The sequence below is a fragment of the Ciona robusta genome, chromosome 6 (assembly GCF_009617815.1).
Source record: "Ciona robusta chromosome 6, ASM961781v2".
Lineage (NCBI taxonomy): Eukaryota > Metazoa > Chordata > Ascidiacea > Phlebobranchia > Cionidae > Ciona > Ciona robusta.
In genome coordinates this window covers 3,532,753-3,554,819 of record NC_143240.1, presented here as the reverse complement: position 1 = coordinate 3,554,819, position 22,067 = coordinate 3,532,753, and the positions used below count along the sequence as shown (strand labels likewise).

Here is a 22,067-nt window from a genome sequence, read left to right as displayed (position 1 = left end):
GGGCGAAAAAAAGAATGAAAACAGACGGCCTTCCCAAACCTATTATATAACCGGTTTTGTTATTCAGCACCTTCTAACAACACCTTTAACACTATAGTAATGTCACGTTCCATCCTGGGCAAGTCAGGTGCCGAGAACTCCCATAGTTTCATCTATCGTCACTTAATATAACTTCGTGCCCCAGTGGGGGTTTGAACACGGTTTTTAGGATTCCAAAACCGGAGTGTTGAATGTTCTATTTAATAACTGAACTTAATTATAAGCTTTGGTTGGCCCGGTTTTCGCTGACGTAATCATCATTATTATTTTAACATATATAGTCATACTTGAGATTGTGACGTACAGTCTACTTAAATTTATCGCTAACGGAACCAGTATGTCTGCCCACAACTTGAAAAACTAATCAAAATTTAGTATCCTGTATTAAATTGCTATGCCCTGATCCAAATAACAGCTTATGTGAGTACATAATAGTCCAATTATGTCGTGTTTTGTGCGGTAATATTGATTATTGTGACGTTTGTGGTAGAATAGCCATAACATTGCCATGTGGCATATACGCTTAAAACAAGTGTGGTCGGAAAACTATTAAACTAAATATAGAATAGTTTATTATTTATTTATCTTAGAGTAAACACTGTTTGATTAGTCATATAAAACTTAGACAACCCATTAAAAATGTATGGCTTAAGGCGCCTAAGGTGTAGCAGAAAATCACTGATTTCTGAGTAATTGTAAATTGGCAGACACTTGTACATTACATAAAACTTATTCAAAATATGTCATCTCTTTCGAATAACACGTTATACTGTCGCCATTTTTCATATTATTAATGTAACATAACATATAGTAGGGTGGGGTAAGATGGGACGTATTTTTTCGGAAATACATATGCTAACGGTATCCCAACTTACCCCCATGTTACTATAACATAACATAACTTTTATTTGTCTATTAAATACAGTGACGAAGATCCGAATAATAAAACAACGAAGAAACGGTACTTAGCAACAAAACGACAACAGTGGTTAAAAACACGCTATGGTTAAAAAGTACTTGAAAAAAGTGTCACAAAAGGCGGGGATGCTAAACCAAAGGGTTTCCCATTAGACAGAAGCGATCTAGCGATCAGAAGATGTTTTTGATGATTTAAAATCAAGTCCCAAAATCAAGATTATATTTGTTTGTGACGGTCGGCTGCGGTACGAAACATCGTATAGGAAACCGCCAATTAAACGTCTAGGGCTTACAGCTAACACAGGTGCACTTATCGCCGGGCCAAATCTGATTTAGTCTGCTAAAGCTTTATCGTGGCCCAAGTTTAGAGCTGGATTCTGCGATTTTTAGAGCCTGCAGAAGCCGTTCAGGCTATTAACCACCATTAGACTTAATTTGGTCGTTACCCTGCACAGTCATGCATATCGATCATGTTCGCGGCTACCACCATGGATTAATGTGACGTCATAGTGGTAATAGTTGCGTCACAAAAAAGTGAAACCTAATACATTACACAGTTATTCTGCTTTAGACCACCCAATACTTTATAAAGAATTTTAATTCTTAAGTCAAGAAACGGTGAAGTGATTCACTGACCAAAAACAACATAAACACGCGGCCACCGTATTATGCCACCCCTATTAAACATGTGCCTTGGTTAAATGTGACTATATACCTGTTGAACAGGACATGATTAATTTCCTCTTATAAGTATCGTACGTAGGCCACACACGTATGGATTCACGTAGTCACGGAATTTCTCTAGAAAATCAATTTCGAATGAATGAAAGTAGTTTATTTGTTTTCGCTTGGCGGGCAGTGACAGTCGTTATAACACTGGTGTTTTGTTTCATACACCTCGTGCTTGCTTACCACATTTGTAACTTTTTGGGAAACTATATTTTGAAATATATGGCTGCTTCGACAACCTATTAGGGACCGCCACTGGGTTAGAGCACTTTCTTAACAGAAAGTCCTGTTCTCATTTGATTTCTTATAAAAATCTTACATGGGACCACACACGTTTTCAATCTACGAAGTCGCGAATTTCGCAAGCCATGTTTACATTCAATACCTGTTCGCGGTGCATATAGTACACGCGACTGCAAGTTTGGGCGCTTGCGGGTTTCCTTCTAAGGCCGAAGCCGTGAATTGTTATTCCAGTGTACGATGCTCGAAATTAAACAATTCCAAACACTGTGACGTCCCCAGCTTACCCAAAGCGAAACTCGAAATGCTCATGAAAGGCCTCCACCGACCGCTGGTTGAAGTAATATTCAATTTGAGAGCGATTGTTTGGTCTATCCGTTGCGCGTCGTTGCTTTTATGCGAAAACATAACACGCGTTTTAATCTACGAGTTCATCTAGTTTTGGTCGTTTTGCTTCGTGGACTTTGAATGAGACAAATAGTTGTCAGTCAGATTTACACGCTATGGTTTTCGTACAGATTCATTGCCTAATTTAATTCAGACCGCTTATAGTTTGCCGTGGTTCACATTTTCCATTGTCAGTCTCCACTGAACGTGTTTAATTAAATTGGAAAGATTATTTAAACATTTGTGGCTCAAAACTGTAGGATTGCCACGCATAGAAGGTTTTGTGTATTTACCGTTTGGTTTTTGGGATCCACAGTAGAAACGTCTATACACACACACTTTCGTCATGGTTATGTCATGTTGGGCGTTGCGACATAACAGTCTTGCAAAAAGTCCTAAAAGATATAATATTTGTATAGGTGTCTGCAGAGTCCGTATATAAACATTTACAGATTTATATACGGACTCTGGGTGTCTGTATATGTCTATTGTCCGTCGTTAAAAGGTCCATGCAGCCGTTTAAACCAGTATATGTTACATAGACCGATGAACGCATACAGCTCCAGAACTGAAACCGTTTCTGTTTGCAATTTTACAGCGTTCTAGCACCATCAGCCGGCTACCAGTTCCAAGGTATTTATTGTATTCACTCCCCAATTAGTATACCGAAACAGTTACAGGATACGGCAACACTGGCAAATAAATGTGGTGGAAATTTTTTGTCAAAATTTCATTCGCGATTTACAGTCGACGCGTGTGCATGAAATAATTCGAGAAGTGATTGTTTTTATTACAATTTGAATAAATTACGATTATAAGTGGTTTTAGTAGATTAATTTATGTCGCTAAAGCTAGGATTTGCATTAAATGTTAACATATTGTACATTTTATGCTGTATATTTTTAAATCTAGCGTTGTTTTCGTGTTTACTTTTGAAAGGGGATGTATATTTTATCTTTGGATTAACTTCGTGGAAATAAGCAAACAGAAAACATGACGCATTTCAGAAATACGTTTATGGTGAGTGTTTTTAAAGCACCTTTTTTCAATATACCTTTTAAAAGTTATTTATTTAGTTACCGGGCTTAAAAGTTATTTTTTAGTTAAGGGCTATCCTTAGGATTCTTTCTCCACGTTATCTGCTAATTTTAATTAATGCATATAACCACCAACTACCAACCTATATAACGAATAAGTTTATAACTACCAACCCCTAATACTTCCCACCACCCTAATCTAACTTACCGGAGGATTCTTCCTTTTTGTTTTGCAAACATTTTAACACCACATCATTTTTTATAAAATTCTGTTATTGTTCTCCAACAGGGCACTGTTGGTTTTGAAGAAATAAAACGTTACACGAGACAAGGAACGGAATTTTGTCGCGAAATTGTGAATATACTGAATGAAAGGTTAGTACACAAATATAGATGTGTTTTTTATTTAATTTTTTTAATGTATAAGTGTTTAAAACTTTGCATAATCTTGCATTTATATATAAATATATATTGTATTTTATATGAACAAGGTCCAACACCAAGTCATAGGAGGCCTGGGACCATTTGAGTCATTATTTCCTTTTAAAAGTTGCTTTTTTTTCTGAAAAAAATCTGAATTAAATCAATTTTGTTTAACATTTTATGTTTCTGTTATATATGTTTTCATAAATCGCCTTTTCTTGTAATCTTATCATTTCCATACATCCCAGGGCTATGTTGGAGCAAAATTATGCCAAAAGTTTGCGTCGTCTTGGCCAACGTATGTCAAAAGCTGCTTGTTCAGTACTTGGTTCACCTATGAGTTCTTCATGGAAAACTGTGGGTGTGGAAACGGAGAAAGAAGCCGAATTACACCGGTAATATTGGATTCATTTATTTCTAACTTGAAACATGATGGCTGAGTTTAATTAAATGTATTTTTTCATGTAAACAATGTTTTAGAATCATAACTACACAGATAGAATTGGATAAATTTATGTCGATTTTCCGTTAACAACATTTTGAGTTAAAACATGATAGTTTAGTTTAATTTAATGTATTTTTCTGTGTAGAAAAATTCACAATCAGAACTACACAGATAAAAGTAAAACTTGATTATTTATCTTTGTATTTGCGATTAAGTGTAATTTATGAATTAATAGCTTATTTTAATAACTGTACAACATAAATCAAAATACAGTAAACACATAATCATAACAACCAAAAAGTTCATAAGGCTTTAACCTACATACATATACCGAAACACTGGAACAGAAATATATATATATATATATATATATATATATATATTATAAACATTACTCTAACTTGTCTATCATCCAAGCCTATAAAATGTAGCCTGCAATTAAATGTCTTACTTAATTACTACTTTAAATTGATCAAAGAGCAACCATATCAAATGTAATTAAACTAAAGTGAGATAACAACCAGGTGTGCTGCATTATATATGTGTTGTTCAAAACTTCATTTATTCCCAAAGACATAAATATAATCAGAATACATCAATATATATATACTAGGTAAATACCTATGCTGCTACTAGGGATGCACATTACAGAATTTCGAATCCGTGAGATTCGAATCCTTTTGTATTCGAATCTAATTACGGGATTCGGTATTCTGTTTAATGACGTCATCGAACGTCTTCTCATACACTATATTAACAAATTTTTGAAATTTAATAATTTAAAAAAATATATTTTTGTGTTTGTGGGACTTTCGAGAGTAAACGTTTCGCAACGTCTTTTCATAGCATGCTATACGTTTCATGATGCAAAAACTACCCAATAGTACAGTTTTTGATCATTTACAGCTCATGATCCAACAAGGCTACTATGACAGAGTCTATAAACTGACTTATGTGGGTAAAATTATTTTTTCCTATAAATATAAAAAGATTCGAAATTCTAGATTCGAAATAAAGTATTCTAGGATATCCTAGAATACCTAATTATTCTGTAATGTGCATCCCTATAGGCTACATAGCTAAATTGTGACCATTTTATTTAGGGTTTGCGTAACTTTTCTTGTATTTATACCTAATATACAGACATAACATACAGACAAGAAAGTATCATTTTGCTAAAAAAAAACACATAAGGAAATTTAGGTTTGTCGCATCTTTTTATAAATTGCTCTAATATTTACAGAGATTTTGGATTATCCTTGATAGAAGAATGTATTAAACCTTTGTCAACTGTAACTGAGAAACAACTAAAGCCAAGAAGAATGGTATAATATCCATTTTATTTGTATGCTGTTTATTTTTATTTTGGTCGCTCTATTTTTGTTAAGATGGCAGTATGTATGTAAAGCTAGCATAGGTGCCGAAAAATCTGTATGCAGAACTTAATTACAGACCTGTTAAAATGCAGGGGAGGCAAGGGACAGTTAGACCCAGAATCCTGTGAAAAACAGCACAAATAGTATAAGTTTAAAAAGTCTGGTTAATGATTTGTCTATTACTTGGGGCACCGGTATGCAATAAGTCAACAACCTTTTATGGCCCAAGCATTGCATTTATAGACTCCATGATATTAAATACAGCCATAAATGGTTCAACATATTTTAATTTTCACTGTAGATGGAGCAAAGAGTGGACAGTCGTTTTAAAACATGGACGGATAAACATGCAGAACATATCAAGGTAAACTATGATGTAACCTTTGTATATTTTCATTTATTCGCTTATTTTTATATTTTTCCCATACTATAGATATAGAAAACAGTTTAAAATGTTAAAAAGCTCTAATTCTATTTTAGCCCACTAAATAACTTAACTTTGAAAATCACAATGTTTCATTTTTTTTCCAAAGTTAACAATATTTTACACAGATAAAGAGGAGACTCCATCAGCTACAACGAGAGAACGAATCTCTGCGGGAACAAATTGACGGACCACGCCCTAAAACTGATCGAGATCAACAAAAGGTAAAGATTTAATAAAAAAACTGGCATTTTGAGCTTTCATTCTGTATTTCTGGTACCTTTTTCCTAATTTTTCCCATTTAAAAGTCTGTATTTTGCCTGTATTTGTAGTTTTTGTTTTGGGTAATACAATTTTTTTACTTTTTATTTTATTTTTTATCCATTTCTCCATCTTCATTCACCAGTTAATGGCCAAGCAACAACGTGGTGAAGAACAAATCCAAAGAACAGACTTGGAATATTACAACTCACTCATACAATTAGAAGCATCAAGACAAGACTGGGAATCTGCCAGTTTTGAATGCTGTGATGCAGTGGAGGTATATATATAAATATATATATGTATAATATATAAAATCTATATAGATATATATAAACAGATTTTTTTGTGTGTTTTACTACATTTTTTTCATCGTTTACTTTTGATAGGATATTATATTGTTTTAAATTATGCTGCATTTGATAATAAGAGTGACAATTTTCTGTTATTTTTTGGAATTTATTTTCTGTTTAACTTTTTTTATTGTTTTAAACTAACTGAAAAGACACCTGTACGAAACGTAAAAAAACTACATAAATTTAGTAAAAAGCAACATAAAACAAATGCCAACCCCCCTAGAGCATGGTTTACCTATTTCTCAATTTTTTAAGAAACTTCTAGGAATTTTAAATCGACTTTAAATAAGAGTGAACTCAATTTAATGAAATTACTCAATTTAGCAATTGTGGTTTAGCCCTGCCCCAGGCTAGAGTGTAATCCTTTACACAAATACCCATTTACTTTAAACAGGCAATATAACTTAGAGTCCTAGACCGTGTTAACGTACTTTAAAACCACAAAACTTACAAGTGTGTTATTTTGGCTTAAAGTAAGACTATTTGATTTTAAACTGAAAATAACACATGATTAAGTAGTACTGTGTAGTTATTAACAGATATTGTCTGCACCAAAATGATATTTTTTGGCTGCCTTTGCATGTAACTACTAACTATATAAATTTTTTGTAGACAATATCAGTTTTATAATAGTTTGTAATTAAGCTACATAACCAAACAATACTGGGCTCAAAGCTTAAGCTGCAGGGATGTTGAAAAAATTTATGAAAATATCACTTACAAAGTTACATATATATACTGTTGGATAAGATGGGACACCTTTAGCACATAATATCCAAATATTCTGATCGTGTTTTGAACAATTAACAACAGACTATGGTAGTCGTGAGAATACGGTTTTATAATTCACTAAATGTTCTTTGTTTACTACCAAATTGGACAAGAAAATAGAATAAAAAGGTGTCCTATCTTTCCCCCAACTTACTATATATGTACAAAATCTAGTGTTTTTTTTAGTCTCATAATTTTTGACCATCAATTGATTGATAATTCAATCTAATTCAATTCAGTTTGTGAGCACACAATGTATGAACAATAGTTCATAGTGACATCACAATAGGTTTTGATACATTGTTAAGAATAGCCGTACGTGGTTTACTTTATGTCAACAAAGGTCTTGTCTTTTTGTCATTCATATTCTGATGGTATTTCATGAATTACTAATGAAACGAAAAGTGCTATTTCCAAAAGAGATACAAAAAGACCACTGTTTCTCATACTTTTTTCATTTTTACCTTAAACTTGTACTTTTATTGTTTTTTAACTTTTTAAGAATGTTTTAATTTTTTTAAATATAAATTTTACAACTTTTCGGTGACAGGACATGGAAGACGACAAGTTTCGACAACTCAACCACGTTCTTGGAAAATATGTCGACAATTTATACGAAATTCCATCGAAGATGAAAAGCGTAAGTTAATTTGTTGGTTGCGTAAAATTATTGGTAGGGTCGGAAAAAATGTTTTGCTTAATATTTTTGTGTTGGCTCAGAAATTGTGTTTGGATGATTAAAAAATGAATGTTAACGTTAAAATTCACATGTAATGTCAAAATATCGTAATGTCAAAATTCACATGTAATGTATTTGGCACATAATATGATAACATGGTATAGAGAAAAGTCTGTGACACATGATATACCATGGGAACTTGAATACCACGGGCCTCTTACTGTTTACACTAGTCATACGGCTTTGACGTGCCTTTTCAATAAAAAACTGTAACTTTAAACAAATGTGTATTTTGAGGTCTGTAACATTCTAACTATCGCTTCTTAACCGTTTTAACAAATTAGTTCGTGGAGAAACTTAAATACATAAATTTATTAAATTTATTTTCAAAATTTCTGTCAATTTAGCTGTTACCTTACAGCTGGGTAAAAAATTACTTATTCCTACGTCCTACCAATATACCACATTACACCAAATGTGTTGTCCCAATTTTGTTGTCTGTTATCTCATTAAGAGGTTGAAGAATCAAATATTTATGGCATTTCTAGTAAAAAATCTCTAAAATAAAAACAAATTTCCACAAGTTCTACCCCATTACATCATACAAGACCACCACTATAGTTAATAATTGATTTGAATGTAACGAACCACCAACATGACTTTGTTGACACTTTTCTAATTTTACCTGGTGTTGTATTTACTTACCTAATATAACAAACTGTTTTAATAATCTTAGGTATAAAATATTTTTATGTCTGATTCCGTAAAAAGATAAATAACGCATAGATCACTATAAAGAGACCTTTTTAACTTGTCATTTTAAGTGTCGTTTTATAAAATGTTGGTGTTTTATAAATTAAAAAAAATGTATTTTTACTATGATTTCTTTAAAAATAAGGTTATACATATGTATAAATTCAGATACAATTTATACTGAAACAGTAATATATGTAATTAAAAAAACGATTAATTTGCTTACAAAAACACAAAACCGTCACCTAATGGCTATTATGGTATTGGTTGAAATGATTTTTCATATTATTATGTGTATTTGAACAGCGCCTAAACTGATAAAAGCTAATTACGTTAAATTTGTGTTTGCTTTTTACTATATAGCCTATTAAACACTCTTTGCATACAAGCATCGTAAAATTTCTTGTTTAACACCTGAACATATGCTTAAAATTTGTTTTTTCTTACTACTTTACACTTGACTATTAGACCATTTTGAGTAATGACAGAAGTTGAACGCTTTTGTGTTTTCTGCCGCTATACCAAGTCCTCTTGGTAAAATAGAAATCATATTTTCCACAGATGTGTCGGATACTCGACGATGCATGTGAGGGCTTGTCCCCGCAAACAGAGATCCTTCTAGTGGCCGATAAACTAAAGGGGGCGCCGTATATGTCCGAGCAACTATTATGTGATTTCTATGTGAGTAGAACCATCGGGGTATAAGCGTATAAGGGTTAAATAAAATATGCAAGTTAGTGTAAGATTAAGTTATAGAAGATTTTAATATTTTCTTGATAAAATCAGATTATTGATAGGTACTAAATGCACTGTAAATGCTCAGTGTATAAAATTTCTATGCTGCTAAAACTGATGAATGTGTACCTTTAAACACAAAATATATCACATTTCCATTTCACAGCAAGAAAATTTCAGCTGTCCGATGTCCCCAGATCGACGACGGGCATCAGTGAACAAACTACTTGAACGTTATATAGCTGACTGCCAGAAGGAGCGTGCTCATCGTGACGGCCTCAAAAGATTGGCTGAAGCCTCAAAAGATAATGACCCTAAGAACCAATCAGATATCTCCAATAGATTGTTGCAGGTTAAAAAAAAACATGTTTTTTTTATTTTTTTTATTTTTTTTTGAAATTGATTTAATGTATCTTTGAAATTATTTAGCATTAGCAAAATCACGCTGTATATTTTGGCAGTTCTACCGATTTTGGTGAATAATTCTGTAAATCTTCTTTCTTTACTAAGAAATGGGACGATAAAGAGAATAAAAGCATGTTCCATCTTACCCCAACCTACTGTAAAATATTAAATATTTCAATAAAAAATAAAAATACTTGAAATTCTTTCCTCCACAGTCTTCAGCAATGCTGACATTCTTTGACATTATTCGATATAAATTAAACCTCACTCTTTCATCTATTGATGGATCGTCCAGACCACAACACCCGCTGTCTAACTGCATGGAAAACCACACGGATAAACAGGTAATTATTAATTAGTGTGTTTTGTTTATAGTTGATTTATGTTAAAGCTAGTTGTACTTGCTTATCCGTTTCACTACATCGAAAACCATAGGGATAAACGGGTTATTGCTTTGTCTTTTTTACTATGTTTATTTTTGTTGTTTTTAGGTTTTTATTATTATTGTTTATTTTGTTAATTTTCTCCGTTTTTTTGTTAGTTTTTTCTGTAAATTTTGTATTTTGTTTTTGGTCTTAAACAAATCATAACATTATCAACACATAATAACTCAGGGCATCCTGTACACTGTGTTTCGCTCAAGACCAGGAGAGGCCTATGAAAGGTTACAAGAAAAAGAAAAAAGCCAACATAAATCCAAGTCAAAATCAAAGTGTAAGTTTTATAACTAATAGATACTTATTTATTCTCTTGACGGTCGGTATAACACAGGTGTTCTGTTTCGTACACCTAGTGCTCCCTTACAAGTTACCACGTATACAACTTCATAAAGGATTGTTTTTCTTTATGACTAAAAATTTGGACAACCCATTAGTGACCACTGGGTGAAGCAATACTAAAAGATTCACCCCAGGCTGTGTGACTATTGTGACATCATTTACTCCATTCACAACTCAGTACACCAACTAACTAGATTCTAATCTCCAGCAAAAAGTCGCGCTCCCGTCACGCGACACCGATCTTCCTCACTAGAGAACCATAGAAATCATAGCAACCATAACCACCATCAGAAGAAGAATTACGAAACTGTTTCAGCAGCTACTGGTAAGTTATGGCAAAGTTTTAGCTTTTGAGCTTTGATTTTTTATTATACTTTTTGTTGTGTTTTATTTAGTTTTTCTTTTTTTCTACACTTTTTTACTCTTATCCATAAGACCTGGGACTTGTCTATTTTTTGTTACTTTTTGTATAATTTATGGTTTTTTGCCATTTTTCAACTGAAGCTCTTAACAGTAACTAATTCCTTTTTAATTTTTATCCTTTTTTATAGTTTTATTTCACATAAACAGTAACCATTTCCCCCTACCAGGCAAAGTAATGCGTGACAACAGACGTACAAGTAATGCAAGCGTCACGTCAAGTTCAACGAAAAATTCAGTTCCACCAGCTTCACCGGAGTTTGAAACGCCAGTGGAAACACCAGGTGAATGAAATATATTTTATGGGTAAATAAAACAAATAAATGTAACTTATGTATCAATAAAAGGCCAATGAAGATGTTATAACACAGGTGTTTGGTTTCATACACCTTGAAAAACACAACCTAAATTTTATAGACAAATTAATGCAAATAAATGAATGAATGTAACTTATTTATTCTCGCTTGGCGGGGCAGTTATTCTAACACAAGTGTTCTGTTTCTAATAGCATTTTCCCCTTTTCCAATTAAAGTCTTTTAAAAACAAGTATATTTTTAAAAAATCAAAGTGTGAAATTGTTCTTTTTTTGAACTGTATACGCAAACCAGTTTAGAATGTTAATACAATCTTGAAATTGCCTCCAGCAAAACCTGAGGTCACGAACTCTGGTGAAACTACAGTATTATGTCGATGTGTTGCTATTTATGATTATGCAGCTACTAGACCTGATGAACTGTCAATCAAAGAAGGTAAGAGATTACCTGTGAAGGATGTTGTATGATATTTTTCTTTAATATCTATTCTATGTGGCTGAGAACCTTGTCTCAAACATGGGATTTGTGCTATATTTAGCCTGGAACGTCACCTATGTTATAACTCGACGTATACATACATGACTGTTGTCTTACCAACACACATGGTGTATTCATACACCTCATGCTCACTGACGAGTTATAACATGGGTGTCTTCTTATACACCAGACACACATGGTGTATTCATACACCTCATGCTCACTGGCTCAAATGCTTTGGTTTCTTAAGTTTATTGTTTCTACAATATTTCATTTACTTTCCAGGTGATGTAATAAACGTATTCGAAAAGGGTGAAGATGATTGGTGGAAAGGGGAAGTAAACAACCAATCAGGACTCTTTCCCGCAAATTATGTTGATGTTGAAATTAGTGTATAAAAATTTTTCGATTTTTTTTACAATTTTACTCATTTTTTGCGCAATTTCGAATTTTTTTTCCATTTTTATCATGGCTTGTTGTGTTTTAACTGAATTTATCATTCCCATTATGTGGTATATGGTTGGTTTGGTTGTATTTTGCACACAAATATGTGTTTAGCTCTGCAGTGCGGCTGGCTTGTTTGAACCTAAAACATATATATGTGCTGAAATTGGCATGAATGGTATGTTCATGCACCCTTGCCCACTGTCAAGCCATAACAAGGGTTTCTTCTTATACACCAGACACACATGGTGTATTCATACACTTCATGCAGACTGTCAAGTTATAACATGGGTGTCTTTTTATACACCAAACACTCATGGTGTTTTCATACATCTCATGCTCACTGTCGAGTTATAGCATGGGTGTCTTCTTATTCACCAGACATACAGGTGTCTGATTATAACATGAATAAACTCCTTCACCTAATACCTACTCTCTTACCAGGCTGTATTATAAACCTTATTCCGACTGTCCAGTTATAACATGTTCTTTTCAACAAGGCACACTGCAGTGTAAACATAGCAAAAATAATCAAAATACAGACAGCATTTCCAACATAGAATCTTTGTTTAGTCTTTTCTATTCTTTCATTTATATTCTATCATCACCCTATGCCAAAGGTGTATGTATTCTAATTAGTGCTACATACCACATCATTTTATTTGTGTAGATACTTTTTGTTGGTTGCAACAACTGTATATGTTGAAATAACTCTTATTAAACTGGAAAAACGAAATTGTAATTAAAAATTTCAACCTTGTTTGTATTTCAAAATTGGTCACACTATAGAGCGTTTTAGACCTTTTAAAATTGGTTACAGCGCTACTGTCTTTATATATATTATATATCATTTGTAAGTGCTTAAACACTACTACATTGTGACAGTTGTACTACAGCATAGGACCAAATCATGGGCCCTAAAAGCATTGGTTTTGTTTATATTGGTGCCAGCTATGTTATTTTATAAGCCCTGCACTGTACAACTATCTCTGTTTTTCATGTTTCAATTAATTTTTAATTAGTCGTCTTGTATTTGATGCCCTTATTACGCAATGCTGGTACAATCTATTTAAAATAAAGGTATACCCCATGTTTTAAAATTATATTTGTTTTTTAGATTGTGTTGTAGGTATACCACATGCTCACTGTCGAGCTGTGGGGCCAGTGTCCTTTTATACACAGGAAAAACATGCATTCATACAATTGAAGCTGACTGTCAATTTTTCCAGGTGTGTGCATTTGTACTTCACTGTATTTTTCTATTGTCTGAAGTAGTTGTATAGTTTACCTGGTGAATTTTGCTGGTAGCAGACTAGGGTGATTTTGAAACCCGAAGTTTTAGAGGAATGTAACTTATTTATTTTGGTGTCGCAGGGTAACAACGGCTGTTATAACCTGGGTATTGTTTCCTACACCTTGTGCTAGCTCAAAAGCAGCATATGCTAGTTTGTGGGTGATTAATTAACTTTTTAAAAAGTGTTGTAAATTTATTAGACCATTATTTGTCACCCTCGTCATGGATCCATTTTCTGGTATAAGTAAGCAATTCCATCCAGGCAGTAACTATTTAAACATATTTGGATGAACTAATTCAATTATTGTCATATTGATTACTTTTTAAGCAAGCATGACCAGAGTCGGACTTTTGTCCTGAGCAAATTTATGTCTAAAATAAACATTAGAAGTATGTCTATTTCTACTGTCAACGCACTTTTAGTAGTAAATAAGTCTTATCATGTAATATTTATCAATAAAGACTGTTTAAACGAGCCAGATATAATAAAAAATATCGAGGAAGCGCGCCCACTCCCCGCTAATACAAAAATAAACTGCCCACGTGACGTCACTAACGAAATATAGTCTCGTGACGTGGCAAACATTTCCTCAGCGACTTATGAAGCCAACGCCTTTGAAAAGTCGCGCTGTTAAATTAGAGGTGTCAATTTCGCGATTTTCGCTTGTCTATAGTATTTGCAGAAGCTCCAAGCGCTAGCAGGTGTTTAAATGCTGTATTCGCTGTAAAATAAGCTTAAAAATATATTAATAATAGTGGTATATTCGCTATTTTTAGTTCCTTCAAACATCGTTGTTTTTTTATAGTTTTTGCTCGTTTTGTAGCTTTTTGTGTAATTTAGTCTATAAAGTTTATTGTATTTGGTAAAATCTGGTTTAATTTTAGTGCTTTTTATGGATATATAGTTAAACATAAGCGTTAGAGCCAGTAAGGAAGTATCTTGTACAATGTGTGACGTCACGAAAGCCGGTTGCGTAATTCTTTAAAATCGATTTAGTTTAATTAACGTAGGATGTAAGCTAGTTGCTAATTTGTCCAATTTTATGCTTAACTTAATTTCTACGATTCCTATTCTACTGTTTACCATCATATACATCCAATAATATGCCAACAAAATACAATGGTTTTTGCCAAACAAGCCACACTTTAACTGGTAGAGGATTTATGAAAAACCCATATTAAAGGGCCTAAACACACCCCACGTCACTTTTGTTTTTTATGGTAAATTCGTAAAGCGACCGTTTTATTGATTCCAAAAATACTTTGCTTATTAAAATTGGTCCAGTATAGGCGGAGATATTCGTCCTCAAACAGTGATCTCTAGCGCTTTTTTTTTTTACTACGAGCTCCGTGATTGTGACGTAGGAACGTACTAGTCACGTGACTGATTCATTCGTAAAAGCGAAACCTGCGTTTTTTTTGTGCTTTTTTGCGTTTTTTTTGTTCTATCGTTTTTCGCTGAAAACACTGCCTCTCGCCTTTCTGAATGAGAGCGGCCACGCTTCAACAATTTTGTTACGTGTTTGTCACGTGGGTAGTACACTTCTCAATTTTTTTCGCCACGCAACTTTCAAATCAGTTTTTTGAATTTCACGGTGTTTGAGCTGGAATATCTTTGGTTATACAGAACCGATTAAAACAAGTAAGGTGTCGTTGGAATTAGAAAAACACACTCTATCGATTAAAGCGAAGTACATTTGGGGTGTGTTTAGGCCCTTTAAATTATTTTAGGTTGTTGTTTTCAGAAAATACCTTATAAAAGCTCAAAAATGGGGCTTTCGTTTAGTTCTTTGTTTAGTAAATTGTTCTCAAAAAAAGAGATGAGAATATTAATGGTTGGCTTGGATGCGGCCGGAAAAACAACTGTTCTTTATAAATTAAAGCTTGGTGAAATTGTTACTACTATTCCCACTATTGGTAAGTTATTTATATTGTAAAGTAAAGTAGCTTATATACATATATCATTTTTTTTTTAATTTTAACAACCGAATGCAAGTTCACCGTATGCGGAGTTCAACAGCCATGCTTTTTAACTGTCGCTCTTTCCCAGACTTTTTATCCAGAGCAAGTTATTAACGACTTTCGGTTTGATGTTGATTCCTTTTCTTCGTTTTACTAGTTGGTTATTTAACCTTTGGGGGGGGGGGGCAAACCCTGGCATAAATCTCGGGTTCCATGGCATGTCACACTGCATGACCTCACCCACATAGAATAGATTATCCAATTTCTTATGCTGTCATATTTTTGCAGGTTTTAATGTTGAGACAGTGGAATACAAGAACATCAGTTTTACTGTGTGGGACGTTGGTGGCCAAGACAAAATCCGACCCTTGTGGAGACATTACTTCCAAAACACCCAAGGTATCGCAATATGCTTTTTGAATTTTCCCTTGTATAAGTGAAAACTTTTCAAAAAATCTACTGTGCCAAAATGCAGTGACTTCCTTGATTAATGTGCTGAATAATTATTACTTTGACTCTGTTTGTTTGTATCAACATCCTAACTTCATGGTTAACACAGTTTTGGGCTGAAAAACGGGGTGCTAAAACATTTGCTGTCCGCCTTCTGTAATAAATTTTTGGCGACGTGTAAGCTTAGGCATCCTTATTGTAAAGTCTCTTGCTAGGTCCAGGCTTGGTTTTAAAGACATTTTTATGTCACTTTTGTGACAAAATTTAGTTTTGTTCTAAAAACAGGCACTTCTAACATGCCCAATGCTTCTATCCATAACAGCCACTCATAATGTTACACATATATAATATAGACGAACATCGTCTTTATACGTGTATACGTCACACACGGCATTATTCGTCTGTGAACCCACGTGTGGTGATGCAACCACAAACCCATCAGCTGTGCGTTTAATGCATGTAGCGTACTGTTGTTTCGTTTATTGTGTCTTTCTTTACTAATTCATCCCGCGTTGCTCCAATCATTCATTAAGTTCATTATAAATAAATAGCTTTGAAATAGGTTGTACCTTATGGTCTACAATAGGCCCTGATTTGGTTGCTGTATAAAAACATTTCCATTCCCAGGTCTCATATTTGTGGTGGACAGCAATGACAACGAGCGAGTTAGTGAAGCCCAGGAAGAATTACATAGGATGCTGAATGAGGATGAATTACGCGACGCTGTTGTTCTTATATTCGCTAATAAACAGGTGTGTTTGTTCTTATCAACTATATATATATAGTTTTTCTTTTTCACATATTTCTGACTCTTGTGTAAGTCTTTTTATAGTGTTTATATAACTATTTTCTAATAAACCAAAATTTCATGTAAAAACGTCAAAATGTTGCCATAATCTTTAATACCTTGTAAAACCGTGTAAAAATAGTGTTAAGTTTTTATTTGAACTCTCAGTCTTTACATTTCACCCAAAAACCCTAAATAAAAAAAAAAACGCTTAAAATTTGTTTTAAAACACAATTTCTTGTAAAATCAATTTCTTAATCACAATTTCTCACAATCATAATTTGTAAAATCACAATTTCTTTCAGGATCTTCCCAATGCCATGACCACGGCTGGTCTGACTGATAAACTAAAGTTGTCAGGCCTTCGCAACCGACAATGGTATATACAAGCAACTTGTGCCACTACTGGAGATGGATTATACGAAGGACTGGACTGGCTGTCAAACGCATTGAAAAGCTTAAAATCTTAGACAAAAAAGGACCAAAATTAATGAACAAATTGTATGCTGCTTTTGTCAAATCATTCCATGTGGCAACTGCTAACAAATTTAAAAAAACACAGATTTTTTCACTCCTATTAGGTTGTTATATATAAGAAAAAGGAGCAATTAACTTAACAATTTACAAAATTTTGAACTATTATTTGACAGTTTTAAAATTTTTCTTTGAAAGGCATGGTTTATTTTTTCTATGTATTAAAATTGATAATCTTATCAAAATTGACAATAAATAATTACAAAAATAATCATAACTTAAAGAAAACCATTTACCCCAAGTCCCCTAACTTCCCCACGGTGCAAGATAAAATGAAAATCATTTTTTAATTTATTTAATAAAATGTATCGAAGACTGTATATCATGTGTCATACTACTGTTACAGCGTGGTGCTTATATCTGGTCCATATCGTTTTGGTGGAAGTTTAACGACGTTTACATTTCTTAACAGCAATTTTAGGTGTAGTGGTTTCATGCTTCATATATAAACATCAATTTCACTAAATATTTGTTAAAAACCTGATCTTTTTGCTTAAACTAATAGCGAACTGTTGAAATTCACTGTAACATGGCAAATATCATTATCATGACATTAAAAGTTGAAGTCCTGTGCACCTAATTGCCAAAATACTTTACCAATAACTTTGAACTTTCATGTGAGTGGCTATTGGCCACAAAATTTTGTTTCTGTGACATCAGTCCTGTTTTGAACCAATGTTTAAGCTTCCCTGCATTTTACTCAAAAAAACCAATTTTTTGCTAATCCACAAACTATATTAGTTAGAATACATTGTGTAACAGTGCTTCGTGTTATGTCCTATATTTTATTTAATCTCTCGTTTTTTAGTGAATGTAATAGTTTTTGCGTGTGTTTTCTGACTCACAATATGTGTACACTATTTCTTTCCTTGCAGGGTTTATTTATTAGTGGTAGCTAGGATTTAAAAACTGTTTAAAATGGGAGGATCGTTTGCAAAGCTGTTTAGCAGCCTTTTTGGCAAGAAAGAAATGCGAATTCTGATGGTGGGACTTGACGCTGCTGGAAAAACAACAATTCTTTACAAATTAAAACTCGGAGAAATTGTCACCACAATTCCTACTATTGGTAAGACATTTATTGGAATTGTAAAGTTTTAAACTTGTTGGTAAACTCTTACATAATATATCAGCTATAGCACAATCTTTAGCAACATTTTTTAACTTTTTCATGAACTTTTTGGTCATACAGTAGGGTGGGGGAAGATGGGACACCTTTAGCACCTAATATCCCAAAATCCTGATCGTGTTTGAACAATTAACAACGGTATGGATGTCGTGAGGTTAGGGTTTTATAATTCTTTAAATGTTCTTTGTTTAATACTAAGTTGAACGAGAAAATAGAACGAAAATATGTCCCATCTTCCCCCACCCTACTATATATTACGTAACATATTAACAGCCTTATGGAACATTTTTAATCTTTCAGTCAATTTTAGAGTATACTAATGTATAATGCTTACAAACTTTTGATTTTTTTAACTGATTTCCAATTAAACTACGTTTTTAAAACTGATTTTAAATTATAGAAACAAATGGTTTATCCATGGCGCTTTAAAACTATGCAAGTCTCAAAATTTAAACGCTATATTTTCAGGTTTTAATGTTGAGACAGTGGAATACAAGAACATCAGTTTTACTGTCTGGGACGTTGGTGGCCAAGACAAAATCCGACCCTTGTGGAGACATTACTTCCAAAACACCCAAGGTATACCATTTTCTTTAACTTATGTTCTATATTTGGGAAATAATTTAAATTTTTTTTATATTTTTTACTTAAAACACTCAAGGAACAGTGTGTGGGTTTCAACTGTCTTTGTTTCACATACCAGTGTTTGTAGGTTTAACTTAAGCTGTTGTTGTTAAACTATTGAGTTTCTTACTTGTTGTATGTGTATGAATGTAACTTGTTTATCTAGTGTGATGTGAACAGTCGATGTAATGCAACTGTTTTCGCATTTTTGAAGTATAGCCTCATTAACTTACTACGTGACCAATAAACACTGTCACACTCAGTGGCGCAGCCAGAAAAAAAAGGGGGGTTTTAATCAACAAATTTTTCAACAAACCCCAGAAACCCCCCTGGCTGCGCCACTGGTCACACTACTATGTAATACACTGAATTTACAATACTGTATACAGTGCTTGGTACTCGGGAGTAAAATGGGAAACTGCTGTATTTTTCCAAATTAAAATGAGGCAAAGCTGAGAACAAATGATCTAGGGTTCATAAAATATGCGTCTGCCAATGTTTTTCTGAGATAAACTGTCAGGGGTGTGCTGTGATAACTACAAAACGATGCAGTGTGTTTGTGATGTGTGACTATTAGCGGTGTGTGACTTAAAGTTTGTGCCCAAGCTTCTATTTTTCTAAGCTCTGCTGAGCATTGGGCTGAAGTGCATGACATGGTTCTCTATAGTAAATATATAGACCTATAGTTTATACAAGGTGTCCCATCTTACCCCAAAGTTTTAAATATTCCAGGTCTTATTTTTGTTGTGGACAGCAACGATTGCGAGCGTTTAACAGAAGCACAAGAAGAATTAACTCGCATGCTGAATGAAGATGAATTGAGAGAAGCTGCATTGCTTGTATTTGCCAACAAACAGGTTAATATGGGTATTCGTTATTACTGTATACGTACATACATGCTAAATTTATGTGTATGCAACCATGCGTGGGTAAACGGATTGTCTATATACAACTATGTGTAGCAGTGTACCTACTTCTTTTTACCACGATGGCGTGCCATGGGTACTAGAATTAGGCAAGGATTGGCCATTACCAACACCTAGGACTTGGATCCCAGGTGCTGCCACGTATGTCGTATACCTTACCAGTTTTAGAGTTTGCCGCTCTGTGAATAAACTGACATTTGTGTTTTCTACAGGATCTACCAAATGCAAGACCCGTAGCAGAGATAACTGAAAAGCTCGGCCTAAACAACATGAGGACTCGAAAGTGGTACGTGCAAGCTACCTGTGCTACAACTGGAGATGGATTGTACGAAGGACTGGACTGGCTTTCCGGGATTCTAAAAAACGCAAAGTAATTTACATCGCAATCAATTCATTTTGCAACTCTATTCTAAACTTGGTCAATACTTACATAGCCAGTTGATAGCATTGAGCCATCGTATATATATGGCCAGATTTTCTAACAGAAAAAGCCTACTGGCGCAGACCAAATGCGTTTTTACTAGTGTGTGTCTCTCTATTGTGATTTAGATAAATTCTAAGTACCCTATTTGTTATTCTTATCCTTTATTGCTATATTGTAACTTTGGATAATGTTTTAAAAGAAGAAAATAAATTACTACTTAAAGCACTGTTAAGTTTTCTTTTAGTTATGCAGTGCAAGAAGACTGTAAACCACCTTAAAGGATAAAATTCGCGTTACCACAAGGGTAGTACGGGAGGGGTAACAAATAGGGTAGTACCAGGGGTAGTACCTGCGGGGGTACCACCAGGGGTAGTAGCTGCGGGGGTAGCCACCCTGGGGGGGGTACCACCAGGGGTAGTACCAATGGGGGTACCACCAGGGGTAGTACCTGCGGGGGCACCACCACCAGGGGTAGTACCTGCGAGGGTACCACCACCAGGGGTAGTACCTGCGAGGGTACCACCAGGGGTAGTACCAGCGGGGGTACCACCAGGGGTAGTACCTGCGGGGGTACCACCAGGGGTAGTACCTGCGGGGGTACCACCAGGGGTGGTAGCTGCGGGGGTACCACCAGGGGTAGTACCTGCGCGGGTACCACCAGGGGTAGTACCTGTGGGGGTATCGCCAGGGGTAGTACCAGGGGTAGTACCACCAGGGGTAGTAGCTGCGGGGGTACCACCAGGGGTAGTACCTGTGGGGGAATCGCCAGGGGTAGTAGCTGCGGAGGTACCACCAGGGGTAGTACCTGCGCGGGTACCACCAGGGGTAGTACCTGCGGGGGTACCACCAGGGGTAGTACCTGCGCGGGTACCACCAGGGGTAGTAGCTGCGGGGTACCACCAGGGGTAGTACCTGCGCGGGTACCACCAGGGGTAGTACCTGCGCGGGTACCGCCAGGGGTAGTACCTGCGCGGGTACCACCAGGGGTAGTACCTGCGCGGGTACCGCCAGGGGTAGTACCTGCGCGGGTACCACCAGGGGTAGTACCTGCGCGGGTACCGCCAGGGGTAGTACCTGCGGGGGTACCACCAGGGGTAGTACCTGCGCGGGTACCACCAGGGGTAGTACCAGCGCGGGTACCACCAGGGGTAGTACCTGCGGGGGTACCACCAGGGGTAGTACCTGCGCGGGTACCGCCAGGGGTAGTACCTGCGCGGGTACCGCCAGGGGTAGTACCTGCGGGGGTACCACCAGGGGTAGTACCTGCGGGGGTACCACCAGGGGTAGTACCTGCGCGGGTACCACCAGGGGTAGTACCAGCGTGGGTACCACCATGGGTAGTACCTGCGGGGGTACCGCCAGCGGTAGTACCTGCGGGGGTATCGCCAGGGGTAGTACCAGGGTAGGTACCTACCAGCAGGGGTACCACCAGGGTGGGTACCTACCAGCGTGGGTACCACCAGGGGTAGTACCAGCGTGGGTACCACCAGGGGTAGTACCAGCGTGGGTACCACCAGGGGTAGTACCT

General features: G+C 35.4%; 3 protein-coding genes across 3 annotated transcripts; all 3 read left to right on the top strand.

Moving 5' to 3' along the window:
• The first annotated feature begins 2,838 nt into the window (after window positions 1–2,838).
• On the top strand, window positions 2,839–13,512 carry LOC149735042 (nostrin-like). The gene is made up of 17 exons (XM_089879779.1): window positions 2,839–2,946; window positions 3,253–3,333; window positions 3,640–3,725; window positions 4,022–4,168; window positions 5,462–5,543; window positions 5,896–5,958; window positions 6,147–6,242; window positions 6,425–6,559; window positions 7,957–8,046; window positions 9,400–9,519; window positions 9,740–9,925; window positions 10,194–10,322; window positions 10,593–10,692; window positions 10,966–11,082; window positions 11,348–11,461; window positions 11,822–11,926; window positions 12,254–13,512. Exons 2-17 carry the CDS (start codon window positions 3,307–3,309, stop codon window positions 12,364–12,366), a joined length of 1,710 nt encoding a protein of 569 aa, XP_089735905.1. The 5' UTR covers window positions 2,839–2,946; window positions 3,253–3,306; the 3' UTR covers window positions 12,367–13,512.
• Window positions 13,513–15,416: 1,904 nt separating this feature from the next.
• On the top strand, window positions 15,417–18,314 carry LOC149735041 (uncharacterized). Its single transcript, XM_089879850.1, has 4 exons — window positions 15,417–15,623; window positions 15,957–16,067; window positions 16,746–16,870; window positions 17,211–18,314. Exons 1-4 carry the CDS (start codon window positions 15,476–15,478, stop codon window positions 17,373–17,375), a joined length of 549 nt encoding a protein of 182 aa, XP_089735976.1. The 5' UTR covers window positions 15,417–15,475; the 3' UTR covers window positions 17,376–18,314.
• Window positions 18,313–20,764, top strand: LOC149735040 (ADP-ribosylation factor 2-like). Its single transcript, XM_089879851.1, has 4 exons — window positions 18,313–18,505; window positions 19,034–19,144; window positions 19,922–20,046; window positions 20,328–20,764. Exons 1-4 carry the CDS (start codon window positions 18,358–18,360, stop codon window positions 20,487–20,489), a joined length of 546 nt encoding a protein of 181 aa, XP_089735977.1. The 5' UTR covers window positions 18,313–18,357; the 3' UTR covers window positions 20,490–20,764.
• The last annotated feature ends 1,303 nt before the right edge of the window (window positions 20,765–22,067 follow it).